At 49.4% G+C, this 26,434-nt stretch overlaps 2 protein-coding genes across 6 annotated transcripts in view; one reads left to right on the forward strand and one right to left on the reverse strand.

Annotated features, from left to right (window-relative positions):
* Positions 1–5: 5 nt before the first annotated feature.
* per1b (period circadian clock 1b) lies at positions 6–16,338 on the reverse strand. Of its 3 annotated transcripts, none has more exons than XM_084691869.1 (19): positions 16,104–16,338; positions 9,696–10,603; positions 8,867–9,120; positions 8,605–8,726; positions 8,308–8,509; positions 7,896–8,090; positions 7,650–7,728; positions 7,307–7,413; positions 7,007–7,160; positions 6,546–6,804; positions 6,323–6,431; positions 6,016–6,181; positions 5,645–5,763; positions 4,615–4,761; positions 3,780–4,079; positions 2,844–3,664; positions 2,407–2,680; positions 1,836–2,173; positions 6–1,693 (listed from the first exon to the last, which is right to left on the reverse strand). In XM_084691869.1, the coding sequence occupies exons 2-19, from the start codon at positions 10,031–10,033 to the stop codon at positions 1,457–1,459; spliced, it is 4,221 nt and encodes a 1,406-aa protein (XP_084547995.1). In that variant the 5' UTR covers positions 10,034–10,603; positions 16,104–16,338; the 3' UTR covers positions 6–1,456. The 3 variants fall into 3 exon arrangements, with proteins under 3 accessions (XP_084547995.1, XP_084547996.1, XP_084547997.1); XM_084691870.1 differs by lacking the exon at positions 16,104–16,338 and adding an exon at positions 13,545–13,644; XM_084691871.1 differs by lacking the exon at positions 4,615–4,761.
* The window catches only part of rell1 (RELT like 1), a 19,177-nt gene continuing 7,712 nt past the window's right edge, over positions 14,970–26,434 (forward strand). For 2 of the 3 annotated variants that reach the window (XR_014746773.1, XM_084691872.1), the window contains exons 1-2: positions 14,970–15,084; positions 24,191–24,394. Coding sequence is in view for 2 of the 3 variants with exons in the window: in XM_084691872.1 (XP_084547998.1) it covers positions 14,970–15,084; positions 24,191–24,394 (319 nt within the window). In the remaining variant the exon portion in view is untranslated. Of the gene's footprint in view, positions 15,085–18,573; positions 18,717–24,190; positions 24,395–26,434 lie in introns of those variants that run through there. The other variant, XM_084691873.1, reaches the window with a different exon arrangement.

Below are 26,434 nucleotides of genomic sequence, written 5' to 3' on the forward strand. Positions count from 1 at the left end.
AAGAACACATTTCATTTCATTTTATTTTGTCCATTTTTATACAAAGAAATTCACAAAAATAATTACAAACTGTCGCAGAAACCACCAACTGGACTAAGGAGGATGATACATCACCAGTAACAGTGCCACAGAGAAGAGGGGAGAGACAAAGAGAAAAATACCGTTGAAGCTCTCAGTGTTCCAACTTCCGTGTTTCCTGTTGTTCAAAATTCTTTCGACCAATGCGATTCAACTGCCCATACTGTCCATAAAGCAGCCAATCAGGGTGTCCTTACATCCAAGCCTTGGGGAATTGTCCAACCAGAATCCTTGCATAAATGTCTGTTGTCAGTTTGAACCATATCCTGTCTGACAATTTCTCATTGTAAAGAGATCACACAGAATAATACCCACCCAATGAAAAGTGGGAACTGAGGTCACCTGACCATGGATACCCAGTCCCAGAGGTCCAACTGTCACTCAAAGTGTCGTGAGTGACATGATTGTGTCGCCACCGAAACAACCTTCCTCTAATCTCTTCCAAAGCATTCATCAACAGACATTCTTAATAAAGACCAGCCTAAAGCTTGTTTAAAAAAAATTCACTTTTGACTCAAATAAAATATAACACCCGTCATGTTTATAGACAACTTCATTTTGGACCGACTTTAGTCATTTTAAGTATAAAAATATACATTACCGCTTAGAGTAAAAGTAAACAAGGTTTATCATGTACATTTGGTCTAAACGACTGGCATTTGTGTAAGTGAAGAAAATAACCACTTCCAAATAAATTGGAAAACAAAATGGAGATGAAAATATACCTTCTCATGATCTGAAAACATATGAACAAAAATAAACTACAACTGGAGGGATTAGCAGCTGAACTCCCCCATTTTATATGATGTGAATTCACCCAACTGGGTTCTGAACTGTACAGTAGATCCCAATATATCTCAAGACAGGGGTAAACTGCAGTGAAACACACCGTCTTCAATACATTGGCAATTTTGAAACACATTCAATGTCTTTTCACATCTTTGTCTTTCTTTGTAGTGTTTATCATCATTATATTACAAACAAATTAAATAAGAAAAACAACAAAATGTGCACAATGCAATGTCTCACTCTTAAAAACTGAGTGTGTTGTGTTGCTGGAGTTGACCATCAAGGAATACTGATAGAACACTAGATAGAACAAAGTTACTGATTGGACCCAGAGGGATGATTGATTTGGAGGCCAGCCAATGAGGACGATTAAATAACGGCAGTTGTCCCGGCACAAATGCACTTCAATTACCCTCAATGCCCTGAGAACCAATTAAAACCTTCGTACTGACTCAACCAATCAATACCCTCACATCGACGTGAAGTTCAACTCTTTGACCCGAGAAGCACATTTCTCAAATGGCTGCTGTCTGGGTAGGAAGGTTACAAAAACGAACAAAGTTCGCGTTCTTTTGTGACTTCCTCCTCCTCAGTGGGTCATAACAGTGGCGACCGCCTTTGGCGAGGTCACTTCCTGCTCCTCCGTGGTCATTTCCTGGTCGTTTCCTTGGGTTTTGCCTTGAGAGGCCTCGCCCTCGTCCATGGCGGCCGCGGCCTTCTCCTGAGCGGCGCCCTCTTCGGTGGCCTCCAGGACGCCCAGCTCCATCTCGTGGGTCTCCACGTCGTAGGGGGCGGCCAGGGGGGGAGACTTGCACCCCATACAGGCCTGGAGGACGGGCGGGAGAAAAGGCGGAGGGGGTTAGAGACCGAAGGGCAACCGTGGCTCAAGAGTGTCATAGCTATAGGTAAAGCTATATCTTCGATTGTGTCTGGCTTTATCAATGTGTGTGTGCGTGTGGTAGACTGACCGAGACGTTGATGGTGCGGGGCAGGCGCCCCGTGCGGATCCAGGGGTGCACCTGGCTCAGCTCTCTCTTCTGCTCCTCGGTGAAGCGCGGCTGGTGCTTCTGCATGGGCCGCAGGGCCTCGCGGTCCTCCCGCAGCACGGCCTCCATGTCCCGGACGGGCATCTGGTAGGTCATCATCACCGTGTCGTTGGTGTTGGCCATCAGCAGCCAGATGGGGTCCTGCAGGACCGACTTGATGAACTGCTCGTCGCCGCTGGCGCCCCCCGCGGGCCGCTTGCGGGAGTGGTCGTTCTCCGACGAGTCGACGCTGCCGAAGTACTTGCTGGTGTGGCTGCTCCCTGGGGAAGGGGAAGGGGGGGGAGGATGGGAGGGGTCGAAGGTTAGATCCTCGTTTTGCTTCCCGAGTGCTCTTAACGGACTTCTCTCTTGCTGTCTGTCAGCCAGGCTGCAGTTGATTGTTTGTGTCGGCGTCGTTGGTCACAACATCAGTGACGCCCACTGGGTTCCCCTATCTGTCGATAACTCCAACCAGGAGGTGTGTGGGTGTGGGTGGGTGGGGAGAGCTACTTACTGGTGCCACTGCCTGAGGAGCTGCAGCCGTTGGAACCCGAGCCGGAGCCCGAGGAGCCCGTCCCCAAGGAGCCGGAGCCCGAGGAGCCCGTCCCCAAGGAGCCGGAGCCCGAGGAGCCCGTCCCCAAGGAGCCGGAGCCCGAGGAGCCCGTCCCCAAGGAGCCGGAGCCGGAGGCCGCCGAGCCGGTGCCGGAGCGAGAGTCCTCCTGGAGGAGCAGGTCCAGCAGGTCGCTGGAGGTGGACATGGCGTCGTGGTTGGACTCGTTCGTCTCCCCCTGGAGGGACGAGAGGAGACGGAGGGGATGAGAGGGAGAACCTCTTTTTTTTGTCCTCGTCCGGAGAAATGGTTGAGAGCTGGTCGTGTTTTGACAACCTCAACCGTGTGTCTGTGTGTGTGGATCTCTCTCTCTCTCTCTCTCTCTCTCTCTCTCAACTTACATTCTCGTTCTCCTTGGAGTGGTCTTCAGAGCTCCTCTGGTTGGAGGAGCCTTCGCTCGCGGGCCCGCCCCCTTGCGCGGAGGGCACGGCCTGCTGGGCGGCGGCCAGCGCCGTGGCGACCTCCAGCCGGTTGCTGGGCGACTCCTCCAGCTGCAGCAGGTTGAGGGGGGAGGAGCAGCGCGACTGGAAGAGGGGCGAGTCGGCGCCCTCGTGCTCGGCCTGCGCCGGGCCGCAGGACTGCGGGGTGCTGGAGCGAGACGGGGCCCTGGGCGGGCCCTGGACGGGCACGCCGGCCGGCACGGGGAGGGGCACGGCCATGGGGCCGGCGAAGGGGAAGGCGGCGGGGTTGGGGTTGTAGAAGTGCTGGTGGGCCGGGGGCATGACGGCGGCGCCGGGCTGGGCCATGTGGGGGATGGAGGGACTGAGCTGGGGGAACATGTAGTTGGGCAGCACCAGGGTCATCATGGGGGGCACCATTTGGGGGTTCTGGAGGGCGGGGAAGCGGAGCCCGGCGGCCAGGGAGGGGTCGGGGACAGGGACGGGCATGGGCTGGGAGAGCGGGGGGTAGATGGGGTAGATGGGCAGCATGCCGGGGGGGTAGGGCACCGAGGGCAGGCTGGCCTGGGAGCCCACCGAGGTGGGCCAGGAGGAGGAGGTGGTGGGGGGGCCCAGGGGCAGGGGGTAGGTGGAGGGGCCGGCGGCCCGGAGGGGGATTCTCTGGTCGCTGCTCTCCTGGTGCTTCAGCCTCTTGCCTCCCCGCCCACGCCGCCGCCGCCCACTACTGCCCCCTGCTGCTGGGTAGTCACGGGAACAACGTGCCCCTGGAAGAGACAACGGGAGGAGGAGGAGTTAACATGGAACGGACATTTTTGGACTGAAAATAACTTGGAAGATATGACTTGGATCCATCCAGAGGAGTGCGGTGGGTCGTCTCACCTCTGGCTAAGGGACTGGTGGCGGTGGGCGAGCAGCGCAGGGCGGAGGAGGAGGCGGCGGGGTCGAACACCCTCAGCTGGCTGAGGTCTCGGAAGCGGCAGAGGAAGGCCTGCTCCTCCTGCTGGGTGTGGGCCGACAGCACCTCCTTGGTCAGGCCGAAGCGCCCTCCCCGCCGACCGGCCTCCCTCTCGGGCTGGGCCGCCTGGCTGGGCGGGGCCGCGGCCGGCGCCGCCGGGGCGACGGCGGGCGGGGCCTGGGGGGCGGGCGTCGGAGTGGGTGGGGCTTCCTCCATGATGATGTCTGGAGAAGAGGAGCAGAAGAGGGGGGGAGGACGGTGTCATCACAGGGAGACTTGCATGAAGATAAAACAGACAGAAGGGTTTTGATACGTGAAGACGTTTGGTTAAGAAACACTCGAGGACAAACAAGACACGCGGCGGAGAGAAAGAAAGTTCATAAAGAGGGAGGGGAGAAACAGAGAGCGAGCGGACAGGAAAGATGAGGACGAAGGGCAGACACGGACCACAGAAGCCACTACACGACACGGACTCCAGCTGAGCGGTGAATAGATGGACCACTGGAGGCGAGGACACGGAAAGGGTGCGGTAGAGACAGAGAGCGACACAGAACACAGAGAGGCCGAGGGTTAAACGGAGAGCAGAAGAGACGTAGGGACAGAGAGGCGAGCGAGAGCAGGAGGAAGAGAGCAAGAGAAGCTCGACAGACAGTTATGTCACTGCGCGCGCCCCCCCCCCCCCCCCCTCCCACCTCCACCCCCCCCCCTCCCCCTCCCACCCCCCCAGAATGGGCTCGAGAGTTTAGTGTGTTTTGTCACCTGACTCGGGGGGCTTCTTGTCTCCCACGTGGACGATGGTGCTGCTGAAGCTACACTGGGAGGTGACTGACGCTACGCTCTCAGCCTTACTGTGCATGGCCAGGGGCGGCATCGGAGCCGAGTCCCCTACCAAGGAGACAGCCGGACCTGCAGCGCCACACACACACACACGCAGACACGCACACACGAGCCGCCATTCACACGAGTACCGGAGGTACACACACCCGTTTGCACGCCACGCACACAACGACACACACAGACACACAGACAGACCTCGGTGAGTCATCGTTGGGAACGATCTCAGGAACCCCGCCCCTTTCAACACAAGCATGTCAACAAGCAGTCCTGGAAGAGGAAGCCAACTGGAGACGGATTTGCGGGACAGGCTTCTTCAGAAGTGATAATCCTAGCTCTCTCGCTTTCTCGCTCGCTCGCACGCACACACTCAGACACACACACACACACTGCTTTGTTGGCAAGTGAGCAAACTGCCTCTGGTGCTGGTTTGTGTGTGGTACTGCAGGGACTAGCTGGACATATATACAGAGTGGGGGTGCTTGTTCCAATTGGCAAAATCATCCAATAGTTCCCCTAAAACTATTTTTCCAAGTTAATGCATCATCATTTAATATCAATTGTACATAGCGTCTGTGCCATCAATGACCCAAACTAGTGAAAAACCTCTGATCTTTCAAAAGTTTAGAGCGTCATTTCCGTGATTCAGTCTCAATTTGGTTTGTTGGGCCGGAGACCTGAGCACCCTGCTTCCACTGGCAGATGGATTCTAGCAGCTAGTGGTAAAACATGGGAACTGCAACAAGCTCATGGCAGACTGCGATGAGTCTGTCCTACTCCCCAGTCCTCCACTGCTGTCTTTAATTAGTCTCCACACTTGGACTATGGCAGAAATGTGACCAGCATTGTGTCAATTCGTTTTTTTTTTTTTTTTTACTTGATTTTTTTACATTCCCCACTGTTTTCTACAAACGTGAGTGTGTGTGAGAGTGTGTGAGTGTGTGTGTGTGTGTACCTTTGGCGGTGCTGCTGGCCTCCTGCTGCTTGTCGTCGTCCGACGTGGACGAGGCCGTGCAGGAGGACGAGCCACACTTCCTCTTGACCGTGTTGGGAACGTTGCAGCTGTCGAGGTACCTGAGAGGGCAGGAAGTGATGTCATGAGAAGGCGTACCAGCTGGCAGGGTGGTATCAGTACCTGATACCAACTCAACACCCCCACCCCCACAAAAAAAACAACAACAAAAAACCTGGGGGCAGGATATCAACTTTCTAGGTTAAGATGGCACGCTTTGAACACGTGTGCTTAGCTTCAGTACGTGGAGTTGTTTGACCTAGGACACACACACACACACACACACACACACACACACACACACACACACACACCTTATGATGCTGTCCAGACAGTTGATCTGCTGGTAGGAGTAGGTGCTGGGCGGCTCTTTCCGGGCCTGCTCGGTGGGGGGGGGGTTCTTGGGGAGCCCGGCTACGTCAGCGATCAGGTCCTTGATGGGGTCAGTGCCCCCGATGGCTCTGAGACCGCCCACCGCTCCTGAGGGGAAGACGGGATGGAGGGTCAGACAGTGGACGGACTTCCTGTCGCTCCGTGGGAGGAACGCTGTTCCCTCTCCCAGGGGCGGTGCCTCCTTTCTGGTCAGGCGCTAGACCTCTCAGGACGCGCTTTGGTTCTCACCGGCGGCGGCGTGCTTGCGCAGCGGCGCTCGGTTGCGGGACTCGATGAAGACCTGCTGCCCGTTGGTCTTGACCATGTGCACGTCCTTGCAGATCTGCTGAAACGTCATCTGGGAGAAGAGACAGGGAAGGGGTTTAGTCGTCTGCACGCTTTCCTTCCCGCCAACCCCTTTTAGTTTGAGATCTCTGCGTCTTCAAAGCGCGGCGTTGTCTCACTGACTCACCGGGTTGTGCGCGGCGATGGCGGCGGCGGCGACGTCGGGGCTGTTGCTGTCGCTGGAGGAGGCGGCGCTGAGGTGCGGGCGCTCGTGGGAGCCGCGCGAGGCGCTGGAGCCCAGGCTGCTGTAGCCCTGGGAGCTGCCGCTGTGCACCGGCTGCACCAGCAGGCGGTGGATCTGCTCGCTCAGCTGCGCCACATCCGGGGTGAGGGCCCGCGCGTCGCAGCCCCGCGGCGGGGTGAACACGTCCTCGTTCAGGGGGCTCCTGGAGGGAGGGAGGGAGGGAGCGAGGGAGGGAGTGAGGAGGGGTGGCCGGACTGCTTTCTAGGGTTAGATATCATTTACACTATGCAGATATTGCGGAAAAAAAAAGCGAATTAAGAATAAAATCATGAAACTATAGTTCATGTAGAAATAAATAAAAAATCCCTAATCAGGAAAGAGATGGGTGTGGAGTTGTGACTTACGTCCGGACTTTGTGACGGCCCACGATGAAGGCCACCTTCCTGCTCCAGGGGTTGACGAAGGACGACCAGGAGGTGTCGATGGTCACGTACTCCCCGCTGCGGGCGCACATCCTCAGGGGAGCGTGGTCGAACGGCTGCCCTGCAAACTGGAGGACTGGAGGGGGGGGAGAAAAGGGGGGCGTCGCTGGGTTAGAACAGAGTCTTCTGTAAATGAAAATGATATTGAGGCAAGAGACACAGAGAGAGAGACAGAGAGAGAGTGCAAGAGAAGACAGGATAAACCAAAGATGGGAAACTCACTCTTTTTGTGGATGGCCACCATGATGGGCCTGTCCTCGGGATGCAGGTAAAGCAGGACTGGGGTCCCCACCAGGTCCTGGGGCAGGTAGCCCAGCAGAGGCACCGCCCTGCACAGCAACAACCACAATGCAACGTTATCGCAATGCCCAGGTAACCTAACCCTGCCCCTCTGACGTCCCTGCGCAACGTTAACTCAACATTACATTTACATGTAGTCACGTCCACACACGCCATGGGCAGATGGACCCTATATATAACCATGTTGTGTCATGTTCAGCCAACAGCCCCATAAGGTTACATCATCAGGAAGCTTGGTGAGGATTCTGAATGCTGGGGTACTGACCTCTCATCCACCTCCTGGAACAGACAGCTGGGAGTGTGACTGGTGGTGAAGATCCTCTTGTCTGTGGGGATGCGGGGAGCTGAGGGGAGAAGAGGGAAAGGAAACAAGTATCAATAAGAGGTTACATTCTAATGACGCCATGACTTTGCACAGGCTGCGCAAATGAATCTCTTATAAATGAAAGATTGATAGACATAAAATATTAATAAAAAGCTGTGTGTAAATGTGTTGTGCGGGAGCCCGTACCCTCGTATCCAGAGTGGACGCGCTCGGCGATGAGCAGGCAGCAGGGCTGGGGCTCCGAGCAGTCCGAGTCTCTGAGGGTCAGCTGGTAGGGCGTGAGCCGGAAGGGGTAGTAGCGCATCTCGCCGCCGTGCGCCCGCTCGGCGCTGATCCGGCAGAACATGGACTTCTCCTGGGTGCAGTCCACCGCGGGGGACACTGGGGGGGAGAGGAGGGAGGGGGAGGAGGGGTTAGAGGGGCGACCCTATGCCTTCCTAACTTCCAACATTCCCTCTCTTCCTTACTCAATCTGACCCCCCCCCCCCCCCCCCACCTCAAAACGTTCCCTTTCCTCCCCTCCTCCCTCCAAACCCATCCCCCCCCCTCAGGTTCTTCCCCGGTCCCCCTCTCCCATGGCCCTGTCCCCGGTCCTCACCGGAGCCGATGCAGGAGGCCCAGGCAGGCAGGCGGCAGGGGGCTGTGCTGCTGTAGAAGGTGGACACGTCCTGGGGGGCCAGCAGCTCCGAGAACACGGTGCTCTGGAGCCGCTCAGGCTTGCAGCGCAGCAGGGACGCGCCCTGCGGGGAGACGTACACCACCTTCCCCGACAGGAAGGACACCGCCATGGAGAAGGTGTCCTGTGGGCGTGACAACAGGATTAGTCTCTTCTGTACTGCCATTTGTTTGTATTTTAGTTGATGCGTGTGTGTGTGTGTGTGTGTGTGAGACTTACAGTGTTTTTGAGTGTGTACTCGGAGGTGATGTTGTCCAGCTCCTCAATGGTGAAGGTGGACAGGTCCAGGCTGCAGTCGTGACACTCCTCCACGCTCCACTGGTGGTAGTACTCTTGGTTGGCTGAGGACGTCAGGGTCAAAGGTCAAGTCACAAAGCCAAAAGCGCTACCGTCCCCCATCGTCCCTCAAAAACGGAATGTCCCACACATCAGCCACACTCCCCTCCCCCCCCCCCCCCCCGCAGCCTCCCCCCGGACTCACCTCGGACTTGCTTGACGCAGTTGAGGGCGTACTTGAGGGCCTCCAGCGTGCTGGAGTGGCCCTTGCCGCGGCGCTCGGCCGGCAGGCGGATCTTCAGCTCCCGCAGGGCCTTCATCAGCTCCTTCTGGGTGCGGACGCGCGCCGACTGGTCGCTGCTGCAGCCCGAGGTGGAGGGGGGGTCCTGCTCGGAGCTGCCGCTCAGCAGGCTGTACGCCAGAGAGCTGCTGGGCGGGGAGGGGATCTGGGAGTTGGAGCTGCGAGGGGCCACCAAGGCGACGTCAAAGGGGGGGGGGGGGAGGTCGGAGGAGACGGGAGGGGGAGAGAGAGGGAGGGATGAGTTGGGGGCAGGAGAACTCGGCGAAGCTGCCGGCCGAGTCTGGAGGCTATGAGCTAACACAACGACCTTCTTCTGTTGAACTGACCCGCTGCGTGGTCTTGGCCATCTGTAGGCCCCCACCCTTGCACACCCCTTTCGTTTCAAGAATGGCAGCCATATTGTCGCCCAATCTGCACAATGCATAACTGGGACCTTGGACCCCCCCCTCGCTCTCAACTATTAATAAACACACACAATCGTTACCTTAATCCCATGTAAGTCTGCACCCGGTTACTAACTCGGCCTGGAGAATTCTTCCCCAGTAAATAGTAAGCATTTCCCCTTTGAATTCTTATCCACGGATTGATGCTACAGCTAAGCCGTCTGAACAACACGCCACTTGGCACCGACCCCTGTAATGCAGGTGGAACTGTGAACATCTAGTGCCTCGATGCTCCGCCGCACCACTCGTACGCGGCTTGGAGTCGGAACACACGGGAGGGGGGGGTTTACCTCTTGTTGCTGTCTGTGGTCTCCAGCAGCATGGCAGAGTCTTTGCCGTTGGAGGAGCTGTGGGAGCTCCGGGTGGACGGGCGCCCCCTGGAGTCGTTCCCGCTCGACAGGCCGTCCGTGTCGTCTGAGTTTGGGCCCCTCGGGTCCCCGCCGGAGGAGCCCCTGGAGCCGGGCGACGATCCTCGCTCCCGGTGGGTTCCCTCCGAAGCGGACGCGTCGCCGTCGTTGCTCAGGGGGTCGGCTCCTGGTCCCGCCTCGCGCTCCTCCGCTTCCTCGGACCTGCCCAGCCGCCCCCGACTGTCACTTCCTGGGGCGGAGTTTGAGTTGTCATAACTCATGCTAGTTTAGGACGAGGCTGGTAAAAGCTTGGGTGAGATGCGCGCTCTCAGCCAAGTGAAAATAACGGGGAACTCTTTTGTGTGCGTTTGTCTTTTTTTCCAGCTTTTAGGTTGGACTACTATGACAGCACATGTGAATCATGGTGGTTGTTGGTCGGTTAACACTTAGGAGAGAAGACCATGGTTTTCCCCTGGGAGAACAGCTCCGAAAACAGTCAAGGCGCTGCTTATGCAACCCGCCTTTAGGGGCGAGAGACGGAGGTGTGGAAAGATAGAGCGAGAAAAAAAAAACCTCCGACACTAAAACGCGTATCTTCGAAAGTCAAGTCACGTAAACAAGTATTACTCCGTGGTAATCTTGGGGACAAAGGAAAACGACTATCGTCTTATGAAACAGCCTTGGCTGGTGTCGCTGTAACAGATGGGCTGTTAGAGTGTCTCTGCCTGCTGCTCTGAGGAGAGCGGGAGGAAAAACGAGAGGAAAAAAAGAGAGTGTGAACTCATTTATTCTTCTCAATCTGCGCTGCGTCTTCTGTCTGTCGGTGGCCGTGCTGCTGAGTGTTGAACCACCTGGACGGAAAAGAGAGAGGGGGGGGGGGGGGCGCGGGGGGAGAGACAGAACAAAGAGTTACGATGCATCCTGCTTTCTCCAGTGTGGCATATCGTCTCTGACATTTATCTTCCCCGCAATTTTTTTGCACGTTTCTTTTGCAAACCAACTTAGTATTATTCCCCCCCCCCACCCCCCCCCCAGTGTTCTAAGAATAGTTTTATACCCCTTGCCGGACCTCAAAGGGGTTCATGGCCCACTCATTTGCCCCCAAACACCTCAAAGGGAGGCAACCTATGAAGTTGAAAGCCAAAGGGAATTGTTATGAGGCGTGTGCACCAGCACATGCTCACAAATACACCTGCGACTGCTCGGTTGTTTATTATGCCTCTTTCTAGGTGTTTGTTTCCCCATCTATCTCTCTCTCCCCCTCTCCCCCCTCTGTCAATGCCCGTCTCTCTCCATCTGTGCCGGCCCGGTGCTCCCCCCCCCCCCCCCCCCCCCCCCCGGACTCTGCTGTGACTGACTCATCAGCATGGACTTTATTTCGGTGCACGACCGCTCAGCGGGGAACAGGGTTTGTGGATGCGTGTGTGTGTGCGCGTCTGTGTTTGTGTGTGTTCATGCACCCAACTGTTGGTCCATTTCCCGGAGATTTGGCTCAAAACCAGTCCTCCTCCTCCAGAAACTTTCTTCCAAGAAAAACAACTCCCTAGTCCAGCTACATGCAACAAGTGCATAGGTACACCGTGCATGGGGTGGACTAACCCCAAATCCCCAAATGGGCCATTTGCATGCACAGCTCTAATGCAACCCTCGTCATAGGTAAGACTCCCACAGACAAGCAGTTCAAACCACTGATAAGCCCAGCAAACACTTGCGCACAGACCAATGGGACAATTGAGGCTGCCTTGGTTATTTCAGGAGACCAACAGGTCACCCATCTACGCAGGTAGTGTCCTTCCCTATTTACGCCCTGGAGTTACTCACCGGTAATCCAGTAATCCCACAGTAAGTCCACATACATGGACCCAGTGCCCAGATCCAGAGGCTTTAGGCAGCTGGAGGTGGACTAAACCCACTTGGTCTGACGTGGGGTGGTGGTGTGCTACTGTGTATGTGTGTGTGTGTGTGTGGGGGGGGGGGGTTGAAGCCTGCGTCTCTAAGGCTGGGTGATGAGGCTCAGGGTCAGGCAGAAGACTGCTTGCCAGCTGGGCCCTCGCTGGACACTGCAGGGGCCAATCCATAAGCCTTAAATGAAATAGAACGTGTGCTGTCTAAGTATGCTGGATGACGAGCATATGCATTTAAACTTAAATCTATTTGCGGGGGGGAATAACCATTTATAAAGGCTGCTTTATGGTGCAGATTATAATGACAGGTCACTGAGACGCAGCCTAATGATGGAGGATCAGTATAAATATCCAGCAAAGCAACCTTCGTCAATGATCAAGTCATTCTAATTTGGCAAGATGGTTTGTGTTTAAACATGGTTCTGGTTAAAAAAATAAAAAAATAAATGTTTTGCTAATGGACAAATGTGCAGCAAAAAAAAAAAAAAGAAGTGACTTCATACTTATTGGGTGAAAAAGCCTATTGTGTCCCACTGTCAGATGCTGCCTGGGAGTGTGTGGGAGTTGAGCATGCATCCTGCAGTCAGCCACTCAGCCAGGAGCCCTGCTCTGGGACTGGGGAAGCAGCACCAGGCTACAGGGGGACCTGGACGGGCCAGGAGCCCTCTTCCATCCCAGCTGACTGGGTTTGAGGCCAGCAAGGCCAACTGACCATGCAGCAGCCATGTCCCTTACGCCCACACATGGTCTCCCCCAGGAAACACTTAATGAAGCTGTGTGTATGTGTGTATGTGTGTATGTGTGTATGTATGTATGTATGTATGTATGTATGTATGTATGTGTGTCATGTTCAATCCCATCCCAAACAAAAACCATCAGTCATTGGTGGCATGTAAAACTGGGATTTCAACGGATCAAAATAATATTACGAAACCATGTGAAACTCTTCAAATTTATCAGATTCAATAGTAGAGATAAATGTGATGAATACATTTCAACCTTACATTCAAATAGGAGTCAATCTGACAAAGTCACATGTATCATCGACTAAGACCACAATGAAACTGGCGAGCAGTTTCAGAAGTGAAGTAATTAACCTGCGTTGCTTCAAATATTCAATATAGAGCTGGCCCATCTTGGGTTAGATATGGTTAAAGGGCTTACCTGTATATCAAGTAGGCCTAGTTGGCAAAAAATATATCGTGAATATGATAAGCTCATGCAGCGTAATGAGACAGAACTGCCAGAGAGAGGAATTATTAGTAAACGAGGCACATCACGTTGCCGTTTCGATATGACCTGAAAAACAGTGTCAATCTGAGTAATAAAAACAACCAGCATGCACTCCATGTTAAAGCATGGCTATGTTGTAGCCAACCTTTCCAAACACGTTTTTGACAGTCATCCACTCTTGCAACATCTAGCTATTCAGAGAAACTGACTTGCGTTTGTTATTAAACAAATACAATTAAAACTAGCAATACGACTTCCATGTGAATTTTTTTGTTGCCATAATAAAACTTGACAACAACGGTATGCTTCGCGGAAAACCATTCGATTTTGTGATAGGGAATAGAGAACACAGCATCGGGCATTGAGTTTAGCTCAGTGGTAGATAATGTGGCTCCATATCTAAGGATCGCATGTTCAAATCCCCCATTTATGTCACTTTGGAGATAAGCGTCTGCTAAATAAATCACTGCGAATAAGTAAACACTGACAAATGCATTCCCTACCGCGATTTACAAATGGAACGGTGCAAAGAGCTAAGTCTCGGGCTGCAACAAAAGCACTGCTATATCCGTTTATCAGTAGCTTTTGTCAGATACCCGCCCGCTTGTACATCCCTTTCTGTTGTAGTTAAGAGTGTTCATCAGCTTTTACTCACGGCCGCAACGACAGAAGAAAAAAAATGTTGACTGCGTAAAAACAAAACCCTGCGTAACTGGTTTATTGCGGTCCCTTTCCAATCTCAGCTCTCTGTGCTCAGATGATGCACGTGTTCTAGGATGTGCTTCCTGCAAGCCTTCTCGGCCCCTCATTGGACAAACCTTCTAGCCAATGAAGGACGCTTCCTACTGCTAGCAGCATGCCAGGGCTGGGCTGGTCCGACAGGGACACAACACTCTCATATATAGGCTATGTGTATGCATACATTTCATTCGTTTGGGCACCAAGATGAAATCCAATAGGTTGTTGATCTCTGATGTATCCATTCTACTCATTAAATCTACTCATCTATTATTTAACACAACAAATGAGCAGGCTACCTTATGATAACCAATTTATCAGATTGTAACCAAGTGGGGACTATAAGCCTACATACACAAAAAGCAGACACAAAGTAACCCACTAAATTCAGTAACAACACGACGCCAAGACAGCCCACGTCATAGTCTGGTTGAGAAAAAGTAGCCTATAACAAGCCTGCGTACAAGCTACCTTGAGATAAAGAAATCCACATGGGCGAAGTCAGAGCCAAATGTAGACTGTAGCATCGCAGGTATTAGTATGACAATAGTCTCATGCAGCAGTAGGTGCTAAAAAAAGTGTTACACATGCATATTGCACATTTGTAAAACAATTAGTTGAGCTTATCTAGAGCCCATATTGAGTGTAATTATAGATAACGTCAATGCCATTTCCCTAGAAGGAAACTGGGTGTTTCCTTATACACCTTCATCCTATGAGGCCTTTTAATGATAGAGGATTCATTTAATTTGGGGAACAATGACTTACCAACTTTAATACCTTGGTTGCGAATCAAACATTTCGCTGCCTCCAACTCAGAAACCACTGCTAACTGGAGCAGATAAGTCTGCTTTGAGTCTAGAAGACCTCGCTCATATTTCTGTTCAATACCGAGCACAGACCTTTATTCAATCTTTGGATCATCAGCCACAGATATGCCACCCACTTGATCCATGTGCTCCACATGTACACAGCTTAGATGTAGTATGAGCATGGCTAAACATGTGTTTTCTGGCATCACACTGCTTGACCCCAATAACTCACCTCTCTCTTACATAATACCAGCATGATATTTCCATCATGGTTTTCCCCGGAAACGGTGCCCTGACCAATAGAACCTTTCCCATTTTAAAATACACCTAGGGATTCTAAATGAAACCCAAGGCCCTTCAACAGCTGGTTGGCTATTACAGGTAACAGTCTGAGGAAATTGCCTTTGTATGTTTTTTTCTTTTCTTTACTGTGACGAGAGGATGGTTATCTCTGTATACGTCAGCTCTTTCCCGAGCTCTCACGAATACTTATTGTCCTTTTTTGTTGTTGTTTTTTTTTAAACTTCCAGATGCTTGATTTGCCCCTTTGTCTGGTCAGTATGGGTCAGACAGGTAGTCACAACAGGATTATCATGGGTTTTGCATCCATGCTACTGGTTTCAATCCCTTTGCGTCTCACAGTCAGTGAGTATATGTGATTGTGTATGTGTGTATGCCAGTGTGAAGCGAAACTGCAATACCTTGAGTCACCTCTGCATGAGACACGTTGAGCCTGACATCTACATGTGTGTGTGTGGGTGTCTGTCACTTAAGGGACAGTTGCCTGCCTGCCTCCCTTGGTCTACAGCCCTGTCCCTCGCACACTTTGCTCAGATTACCAAAATTACTAAGGGAACTGGAAGGTTGTACTTGTGACCAACTCAAAAATGGCCAATTAACTTGAAAGGTGGCTGTGCACGCTCATTTGTATGCAAAAGAGTATATTAGTTTACATAATCAAGGCAGTCCTCTTTTACACATTTTATGACAACAATCTTAAACTGCAAAATATGTTTTTGTATTTACATTGTATATCGTCGAGCATAATTTAGCAGTAACTTAACAGCCCTATCATGTGGGCGTGTACAGTACTGCAAGTGCTTAACCAGTTTAATGATGAATTCCTCAGCTTGTCATGTGATTGTAGATACACTGCGAAGGTCAATCTCAAGTTTCTCCTAATAAAATATTTTTAGTCCATCCATTACAGCAGTTATAAAGCCCTGCTGTACAGCAGACTTGCTGAATAAAATTGTATGTCCGCACGTACAGTAATCTTTCGAACGAATACGTGCGTTAGATGCGTTAATGTTTATACTATGGCTGCACATTTGCCTCGGGAACCGTCGTGTGTATTTTCAAAGTAATATCCATATAACAACAAGTATGAAGCTTAGGCCTATTACAAGTATCGAACTTCACATTATTTCTCTAAAAACGTTGTTACTAGTGATAACATGTCAAGTTTAGGCTCAGGTTTGTCGTGACTGAAGCAAATACACGAAGCTAAGAAACAAAGCTAGGCGATTCCAATGTTATGGATAACTATTACAGAATGTACAAACACATTTGCATGAACTTGCTAAACAAATGCATTCAAAATCATTTCAGTCAGACAAATACATATCAGAATACATACATACATATAAAGAAACGTCAATTACCTCAGAATTCTTTCGCGTTGACGCTTCGAATTGCTGATATTCCGACCAAACGAATGATATGAATCTATATTAAAGTTAAGATTTAAAAGTAAATGTTTCACATCAAAGAAGAACTAAAGCAGGACTGTCGACCGTCTACATTGGGTCCGTTTCAGTTCTATTCTATGACACACATTTCGGTTCTCCGCACCCCAGTCAACACGGAGAGGTACACGTGCCTCTGTCCCTTCTCCTCTGACTTTGTAAGTAACCAATCCCATTGGCTGGCAGTGAACAACAACTCTGCCTGGGTCCGCCCACAAATACTCTCATTGGTCAAGGGGGCGTGGTTTTGCTGCACGGGGCCCTGCTGTCACGTTGCAACATGCCTGCTCTTGAGCTCAACCCAGAAAGCAACATAGGGACGCAGTGTACTATTGGTAGGTCTATCAACCGTAATATCCATAGTACACACGCACAAACGAAGCTTTCGACCGTGTGACAACATTTAAAACATAAATTAACTGCAAATATTAAAGTATCATGTGAAGGTATCATACGATGGTATCATACGATGGTATCATACGTTATCAAACCACATACTTTTGTTAGTCTGAAGCCTGAAATGGTTGCACTCTCAATTTGTGCTATGCCTATACATGAAAGATTTCGGCTGCAGCAAGACTGCATGCACAATTCAACGTGCCTCTGCAGGACTGAGCTGGTGACGTCGATTGTTCTTCCCAGCCCACTGAAATCTCACGCGGCTGGCGGAGTGGTTGGTGGAGACTTGGTAAACATAGCGGAATCTAGGGCAATTCGAGTAGGGCATGGCATATATGTGAAGGAAGAACCATTCACATGTTATTTTTGCCACAATATCGCTTAATTAAACCAAGCATACATTCACAGAAAATTGTATAGGTGTTCTGAGATTTTAAAAAAAGGGCATTTAATGTAAAACACTGCAATGATTCGAATAATTTGTGGAAGATATGCAAGAATACCATGTGCATATTGATATGATGGAAGTGTAGGCTTGGCTGGCAGACACCCTGCTCCCACCTCTCATAGTGTCTTTGCATGATAGTTCTCACACCTCATTCTCTCCCTCCCTCTCTCTCTCTTGCACTGTGTATGTGAGTTTATTGCTCTTGCTGGCCATCTCCGCACCCCTACAATGGAATCCTCATAATCTAAACACAAAAGTTCTATAAGATGATAAATTCCATCAAAGGTGACATTTGTGACAGTGTTTCATTGGGTTATCATAGATAGGCGGTGGTTAACTTTCTAGGTGTGGAGGTTTGAAGTTTAGAGTGTCAGTCAAAAAGAGTCTTGTGGATATATGCTATACAAACCTCCACTAGATGGTGGTCTCACAACTGGTTGTGAAGAATGCTAGAATTTGGTCTCCGTAGTTTTATCACAAGATATATGCCTTGTTGTTGAAATCTGAGGGATCACGCCTAATTCAGACAATGTCACTATAAATGGTGGCAGTGGGAATTTTAGACCCTTTTTTTCATGCTTCCCAATTTAACAACTGGTTCTGGAACCAATCGTCACTCCTACACCTCACAGCCAATCAGAGGCAGAGTGGGGAGAGGTTTACAGACCCATCTTACATCATGTAGTAAAAACAATTTTAATACTAAAAATGATATTAAAAATGATGTGGATGTGTGTTAGCTTTACAGTAAGTGATGCTTTTGACTTTTGCTTTTTAAAGTAGTTCAACACAGGTAATCCCGTTTGTTTAATTGTTTTTTTTATGATGTATGCTGTACAAAAAAATGTCTTTATGGTTAAAAGAACCTGACATTGTTTACAAGAGCACAGCTTCTACATAGATTTAGCCTCTTAATTTTGCACTCACAGTGCACCAGATTCATGCGTTTAACTTTAAAATTGAATACATTTTCTTCTGGGGGAGCACGCCCCCGGACTACCCTAGAGGGTCGGGGGTTTGCGGTATCTTTCTCACCTTTTTTAGCCCTGACTTATTTGCATGCCTGTTATTAGCAAGGGGGGTTTAGCACTTTTGCAAGGCACTTTCATGTCACATTCTCATTGGGGGCGGCGCACCCCTAGGTCTGATCCTAGAATCGCCTTTGAGTGAGTGGTGGACTAGGGCACAGTGTTGCACTGTAGATTTCGTTTAAGCTATGTTGCGTGTTCAGAGATATTCTCACGTGAGAAAATGTCCTCTTAATCCTCAGGAATACCATGTTTAAAATATAGATTTTATAAATATAAACAATGAAGACAATTAAGGTCGTTTCCAAAGATAACCTGGCAGAGGAAGAGCTGACTTCCCGTGGAAAACCTTGCGCATTGCATATCACAAATGTTGTAAAATAAACATTCTGGATTGCATAGCCATCTATTCATGTTGGTAGAGGCTGTGCACATATTACAGTGTGCCTTTAAGAGATGGGTGTTCCTAATTCTATCCAAGCCCACAGCATGAGGAAATATACTGAACGTACCCCCCAAAGGATATTTATTGCGATTTGGAACTCAGTAGTTGACGTTAGAAATCGTTATAAGTAATAAACCTTTCCTAGTTGGCCGGACGACTGGAGGACTGACCTTCAATGGCAGACAAAACGGGGAACCATGTTGATACGCGTAAGTTGATAAACGTTGAGTTTGTTTATTTGATGAGCATTTTCTCTGTATTTACACTTTCCACTGGCTGCATTTAAGTAATCAGCAAAAGGTTTGTTTATGATGATGTAGTCTTTTTTGTAGGTTTTTGAAACGACTTATAACCTTAGTTTGAAAGTTGACTTGCTGCAAAGTTTCTCTGTCAATTTATTAATACGGTGCCATGTTGTATTTTTCCAGAAAAAGTTCGTTGTAGTTGTGAGACGGTTAACTGAAGTTAAAATGCAAATTATTTTCACTGAGCAATAGAATGCAAACTATACATAAATGCATTGATATAAACACAAGTGTAAACTTGATATTTTGTCCTTCAACTGAATACCCCATATGGGCATTCATCATTCGATCACCTGTGACATCGCCTTGCCAGCGCTCTCTTCTCACTGACGCTCCAGGCCTGCTCGTGCCGTCTTCTTTTTACTTGGTAGTCTTATTTAGTGTAGACAAACTCAGACTTCACCTAGAGAGCATACGAATGGACCCCAGTGCTTTGACAGACAGTATGAACAGACAACAGTATGCAGTCAATACACGTTGTCACCCATTGTGAAGGCACCCTTTATACGTAACACTAATTATCAAGATGTATGTTTCTTGACAGTAACTACAACACGTGTTGTCTTTTGATCTGATTTGGAGCTATTTGATTAGGGTGAACAGACGTCCCCTTTTACCCGGACATATCCTCTTTTTGAAACCTACAAAATGCGTCCGGCAGGGAATCCAAAATCGTCCGGGATTTTACCTCGTCGGATATTTGTGTTTCTCTGGGTCTTTCTCAAACTAGTTATTACGCCCTTACAAGTTTTGGAAAGGGTATCTCCATTACGTTCCACCTTCTTGCACGAGCTCTGACTGTAGAGAGAACTGTCATTTGTCAATCGCCTTCTCAGTGTTGCCAGATGCACGATAATTATCCTCCAAATACATTCATTTTGAGCCTTTAGTATGATACCATTTCCAATCTGGCAACGATGTGAGCACCTCGCCGCCTTTGTTATCATTATTGCATGAATAAGTGACGGAAGTGTCCTATTTTTCACAAACTCAAATCTGGTCACCCTATATTTGATATTATATCCCCTTTAGTATATGATGTTGCAGCTTCACACACAAAAACAAACATGCTTGATGTTGAAAAAAAAGAAGAATTTCCACAAGTTTTAAACAAAGTAGCCTACATTTCCTATCACAAGTCTGGTTTTAACAGGGAAGAAGCCATCATGCCGTTGCCAAGAATTCGCTCTAATGACAGTAGTTTCCTGTTTCAGTTTAACATTGTGTGTCTTCACTGTCAGGCTTTGTGGTGTACAACAACAAGCAAAAGTTGACCTTTTCTAAGTTGGCGGGTATCTCTCCCTGTGACTGTCTCGCCCCGCCCCTCCCTTCCCTGTCAGGCCAGCTGCTGCCTGGTCTCAGCAAAAGGCCCAAATGTAATCCTCACTTATCACTTGTTTAAATTATTCCAATGCAAGGTTTTAAAATACATACGAAAGCACAGACAGAGGAATGTCTGTGTACACACACACACACACACATTGTGTGGATTCGTCTGGTTGCTCCTTCCTTGTTGCAGACAGTTGGTCTAAAGGCAACAGACTTCTTTCCCCAGGAGGAAAAGCCTCTTGGCACACTAAGGCCTTAGTTCAGGTTTTGTGGAAGTGCAAGTGAAGCCTCAATTTAGAATTTGTTGAAACAAGCTATGCTAAGATTTAGCCTTTGTTGCAACTAGCCTAATAAATAAGATATGAGTCTGGAGTATGTAAAGGCTAGCAGCATGATTCAGGGGAAGCATATATGAGAGACAGCCATTTCTTTCTCTAAACATCCTCTCTCCTGGTTTTGCAGGAAGCTCCATTCTGGCTTTGGCCAGGATGTATCCTAGTGTCTGAAGCAAGTAGGTTTGGACCTTGCTCAGTCATTTCCTTTATATCCATTTGGAAACGATTCAATTGTTCCATGTTGACACAGCATGTCTTGGATCCTTTAGGAAGGAGGCCTTTGCGTCCCTTTCTCAGTTCCTCATTTACAGTAGGCATATCCAACCGGTATCCTAGTGACTCGTTTTGTGTACAATATACAAGATGTGGCCAGGTTATATAGATTTGATCAGACCTTATTTTATGAGTTCTGAACCTCTTCTAATGACAAGCCTGGTGGAATGTGTAGTGTCTAGCTATCCAGTACCTTTTACCAATCTTAACATCCACACTGAAGCTTGGGAGTCCTTCCAATGAATCTGTCATCTACTTGTAATTACATGAAAGGACATTCCTTTCATAGAGCCAGTGTCATAGTGCAGCAGGTCTAACGTGGAAGGTCATACTGAATCGGGCTGAGCAGCACAACACCAATGTTTCTTTAGGTCATCATTAAATCCCTCTGACATTAGATAGGAGTCTTTCATATTGGTCGCAATCAGAGACGTGCTCGTTTTGACACGTTCTCTCGCGATCTTGATCTTTTCTCGTCCCCTCTGATTGGTTCTTTCTCAAACTCTTGAGCAATCTTGCGCTCGTTCTATTTTAGAAAGAAGGAAGGTATCCTATAAACCCTGAATTTCAGATGAGATAAGGAGGACGTGCTGGCTTCTTCATTGCCATTGTCACCTGCCTTGTGTTGCTTGATGGTTCACCTTTGAGTCACAATTCCAAAGAAGGAATGCAAAGAACCAGTTGGGGCAGGGATTTTGGAGAGGAGAGAATTTCCACAACAATGGACATCTACCCAGCAATGAGCTGCGCCCATAATGTCAGGTGCTCTTTTGTGAAGTTAAAACTCACTGAGGTGTTTTTCCGAGTGAAATATCAGTGAGGTACAAAAAAATTGATTTCACGTCATCTCGGAAACGGCACCTATTCATATGGTGCGGGGGACTATTCTATTCTGGAGCTAAAATCATTATGTAGGGGCTTGTGTTACTCAGTTGGAAAATGAATCGCTCAGAAAAGTGCAGACACTGACCATTTTGACCATTTTGCTAGTGTTTCACCCAATGACTCCCAAATAGGTTTTAGGAAATAACCTTGGCCTTTTGTAATTAATTAATGAGGTGTCTACTTCGTTTTGCTGAGTCGTAAGTGTTTGTCATCCATTTATGGGAATTTGCAGATTTCCAATGCAGTTTAAAGTCATGGTAAAAGCTGCCTTGCTCCCACCAAGTAGGTCCTGGGTTCAATTCCCACATGGGGAACTGATCGTTGCTCAGGTGGGCTATCTCTCGGGCCTACCTTTGTGGACTTTGCATGTTCTCCTTGTGCTCACATAGCTTTTTGCCACACAACACCATAATATAACAGACTTCTCTACTGCCCATGTCCCTGGCCCAGAGCTCTTGGACTTGGCCCCAGGCGTGGCTGCCCACTGCTCCTGGCTGCTCTGGGAGGAAGGACGGCAGGATGGGCCCAAAGCAGAGACTCCTTTCTCTGCTGGACACCCCGGCATGCGTGTGTGTGTGTGTTCCACCACTCCCTGAACGCGTGCGTGTGCCACATTTGTGTAAGATGAAGAAAGAATTCTTCGATATCGATCCAAAGTACAAATTGGCCTGTCGTTAACCATGGTTCACTGGAGGAGGGCTTGTCTAAATTCCCGTCTTTTGTCATTGGCTAGACGTGAGGTGCAGCTCGGCTGGTGGCGGTCAGAAAGCGGTCAGAAAGCGGTCAATGGCGTTCATGACCGTGGCCAGCCCCACGCATGCCAGGCATGGGACAATGCGAGCAGCAGAGAAAGGCACCGACACAGAGGGATAAGGCTATGCGGACATAGGCAGGCTGTCACATACAGTAGACACAGACACATAGGCATGCCTTATGTCTCTCTGGTCACCCGCGCACACACTCGGGGTGGGGGGTGGGGGGGGGGGACAGACAAAAGCCTCGTTGTCTGCTTGCGTAGCCTGGCTGGAATGCCTCACGCGGTGAGGGAGCATCAGGAGCCGGGTCTGACGGAGTAAACTGTGGACTTACCGAGTGACCTTTGACCCCCCCCCCCCCTCTGATATTGTCCTAGAGCTGGAGATAAAGACTAACGAGTCTAATGTTCTCCTTTTTGTTCTGTACAGTAATGGATCTAAAGTCCTGTGTGTGAACAAGGAGTCGGGCTCAAGTAGCCGTATTTATGGTTATACCAGTGGGAGTGCTCTGTTTGTGTTTGAGCAGTGCAGCGATCAAGGGTTTCAGCATGAGTAAATGGAAATGGAATTGAGTACTGCGGTCTGTTATTGGGCAGGAGCCTGCCAGTGGGGTGTGTTGGGAAAGGAATGAAGGGGAGCTGAGTGGTACTAACTCTCTCTCTCTCTGTGACCCTGACCAGACCTCGGGTTAAATGCTTTTGGCAGCGAAGAAGCCGTTTTTTTTTTTTTTGCGCATGTGTATTGTGCTTGTTTGTTGGTAAGCACACAAGTCACTCCTCCTGGTGGCACAGGGATGGCCTCCGTTGTCTAGGACAACAGCCATTTGGGGACCCATTAAATTTAACTAAAGCCATCAACAAACCTCATTGCCCTCAGACCTCATCCTCTCTCATGTCCTTCTCCAAAAGCTTCCAGAGGGAAGGCAGATGGAAAGAGGGGTGTGGGAGGAGGAGGGAGAGAAGGAAGGATCAGGTGAAGGAGGGAAAACGGTCATAATTATTCGAGAGAAAGAGGGAGGGGGATGGAACATGGAACATTAAAGGGGATGACAATTCACGTATGAGTCAGCATGGCTCTGTGTGATGACAATGACAGTTGCTGTCTCTCTCTTTTCTTTCTCTCTCTGTTCCTGTTTTGCATCTCGAGGCTGCCTGCTTCCTCACGCACTCCCTCTCTCCTCCCTCCTTTCTCGCTTCTCTTGGCTCTTTCAAGGGCCTGTCAGTGCAAATGACAGTTCTCTCTCTCTCTCTCTTTGCCGCTGGAGACTGTGGGGAAGAAAAGGAGGGAGTCATGGGACCACGCTTGGTAGTTGCCAAGGAGACATGATGGACTTGCTATATTTCCCTCCAGTCTACTCCAGCTGACAGTTGCTCCAGTGTATTAGTGTAGTGTATAAGTGTGAGGCAAACCTCCACTTTCTCTCTCTCTCTCTCTCTCTCTCTCTCTCTCTCTCTCTCTCTCTCTCTCTCTCTCTCTCTCTCTCTCTCTCTCTCTCTCTCTCTCTCTCTCTCGCATCCTGGGGCTTTCGATGGCTCATCTCCACTTCAGGGTCTCAAGACTGCACTTAGTTGCGTGCCGTACAGTTCCCTTCGTTGCCTTGTGATTGCAACAATGACGAAACGATGCCGTCAGCACTTGCTGTGTTCGTAACCACACAGGTATGTCATGGTCATGGTCAGTCCACTAATGTTTTTACTCTTTCTGTATCCCCCCCCCCCCACTCACACCCACCCCCCCCTCTTCTATCTTTGCTCATCCTCACCCCATATACCCCCCCCCCCCCCCCTCCTCCCCTCTTCAGCGACAGTGAGTCAGCCCCCTGGCACGGCAGATCACAGCAACCCGTTGTACATCGCCTACGTCCTTGTGCCGGTCTTCTTCCTGCTCGGCCTTCTGGGAGTTCTCATCTGCCACGTGCTGCAGAGGAAGGGCTACCGCTGCACCACCGAGGCGGAGGAGGATGAGGAGTTGAAGGATGAGGAGAAAGACCTGGAACAGGGAGCAGGTGAGCCGGGAGGAGTGTGGGGGGGGGGGGTGAAGGAGGACATTGAGGGGGAGGTAGGACAGAAGGAATATAAGGTCATGATCTTGAATTATTGTACCTAGTAGAGCGCACAGGAGAGGGAGGGAGGGAACGTGTTGGAATAAGGCCCTATTGAGAGAAGGAAATACTTTTTTTCTTTTCTCTCCTGACTTAACTGTTCTACTATGTTATATTTGGATGTTTTTGTGCTTTAAACCTCCAGAACATTGGTTGATTGGAAAGTGCAGGTTTCGGATTTTGCTTTCTTACAAATGCCTCAACAAACGACTCATCCTCCCACATAGTCTAACAGGTTGTCAATTTATAGTCTGTTACTGTGAGTCTAGCCCGTATGTAATCAATGTACATGTTCTTTCTGTACTTGACCAACAAGAGGTCATCTGACCTAACCTGACCCTAAGCCACATCATAGATTTAAAGATAAGAACAGCTGTCTTAACTGAGTCACAGCATTTCCTGCCACTGCTTGGAATGACTTAAAGCTGCTGATAAACAAGAAAAATATTTGTTGTGCAACCGTTTCTCTGATAAGTACAGGTAGGCCAAAGGACGTGTTCCGCTATCCTCAAAGATTGTTTGGGGAAGTACAGAGACGCAGGAGAAGGTGGACCAGGCCATACTGAAGAAGAAGGGAGATGGATAGAGAGCTTAAGAGGCTTAACCACTACACCATCTGTGTAGCTTTTCACTGTGTATAACTCACTACGAAACCAGAAAAAACAAATATTCTTCAGAGCAGGGTTTGACATGCTTGTTTAAAAAAATGCCATTGCTCTGTAAACTGCCTAGCTGTAACGTTAAAAGTGCAACATTCAAGTATTCCAAGTCTCACAGCAGAAATCGCGGCAGCTGTCGAATTAAAACCGGCCGTGATCGTGCACGGTTTGTCCGCCGTGATGGCGGTGTCAGAACATGGAGGGATCCTCATGTTTGAACTTGACCTGCGTTGCCTGTGGTTATGTCCCAGCTTGCTGCATGCTAGTTCTGAACTAGGACATGCTATAGAACACTGAGATGGAATGCTGTCTCCTATTCCCCCTGTCTCTCTCTCCGCACTTCCTTGTTGCTCTCTCTCTCTCCCCTCCCTATATTGCTCTCCTTACAAATAAAAAAAAAGAGATTAGCAACCGAATAGTGACCTACCAGTGTTTCCTCTGCTCCACACACTCCAGTTTAATTGTGTGTCTTCAGGGAGTTCCGTGTTCCCGACACGGCAAGACAGACGTGTAGCATTATGTCTCCTGTTTGTAAACTCTTGTTTATCTCCCCGTCAGAGAAAGAAGGGAGCCTATTATACCCCTCCCAGAGTGGAGTCTCCATTTGGGTTCTCCTTGCCGAGACCTAACTGTGTGTGTCCTGTCTAATGTCTTTCCCCTCTCTCCATCCCTCCAATCCTGTATTGTGTTGAGATGAAAGGATTTGAATAGCACACTGTTTGTGTGCACTGGTTTAGCTGAAATGGGCTTCCCTTCTATACAGCGCTATCATGTTGCCATCTCCCCCTACATTGTTCAGCTAGTCCCTGTTCATTTTGTCTTCCTGGAGGACCTTTCCAGCCGTTATTGAGCTACCCTGGCTGATTGAAAAGTATCAGTGAGTAGGTGGATTCCTAAAATCTTTGTGTGTCGGGGATTATCTTGAGAACTGGACACTGTACAAAGTGGGACTTTGCTACTACTCGGCTAATTATTTGATTAGAAATAGGGAAAAGTACAGGAGAAAGCACATTCTGTCTAACTAGGAAAAACCATCAACTGGGCACAGTCTGAAATATATTCTACGGGCATTGCACAAGTTGAGGAAATGCTAGAAGAGTCTATTAATGATAAAACCAGACTGCTTGTAGTTACTCGCTTACCAGAAGTTAACAAAACAAGAAGTCCACAGGAAGTACGAGAAAGTGTGTCTCAGATGCCCGGAGGTTGCAGACCTTTGGGAGGAAGGGGGTTGTGTGTGTGTGTGTGTGTGTGTGTGTGTAAGGAGGGGCGAGCATTCCAGAAT

Source organism: Hypomesus nipponensis, chromosome 25 (genome assembly GCF_054491055.1).
Source record: "Hypomesus nipponensis isolate SF chromosome 25, ASM5449105v1, whole genome shotgun sequence".
NCBI classification, from domain to species: Eukaryota; Metazoa; Chordata; class Actinopteri; order Osmeriformes; family Osmeridae; genus Hypomesus; species Hypomesus nipponensis.

Bases quoted from the DNA above. Each gene is read 5' to 3' on its own strand.
- per1b (XM_084691869.1), bottom strand. From the start codon at position 10,033: ATGAGTTATGACAACTCAAACTCCGCCCCAGGAAGTGACAGTCGGGGG. The intron at 6,432-6,545 runs GTGAGTCAGTGA...CTCTTCTCCCAG, and splicing joins CCATCGCCGCGCACAACCCG to ATGACGTTTCAGCAGATCTG. The intron at 1,694-1,835 runs GTCAGTCTACCA...CCCGTCCTCCAG, and splicing joins CCCGCACCATCAACGTCTCG to GCCTGTATGGGGTGCAAGTC.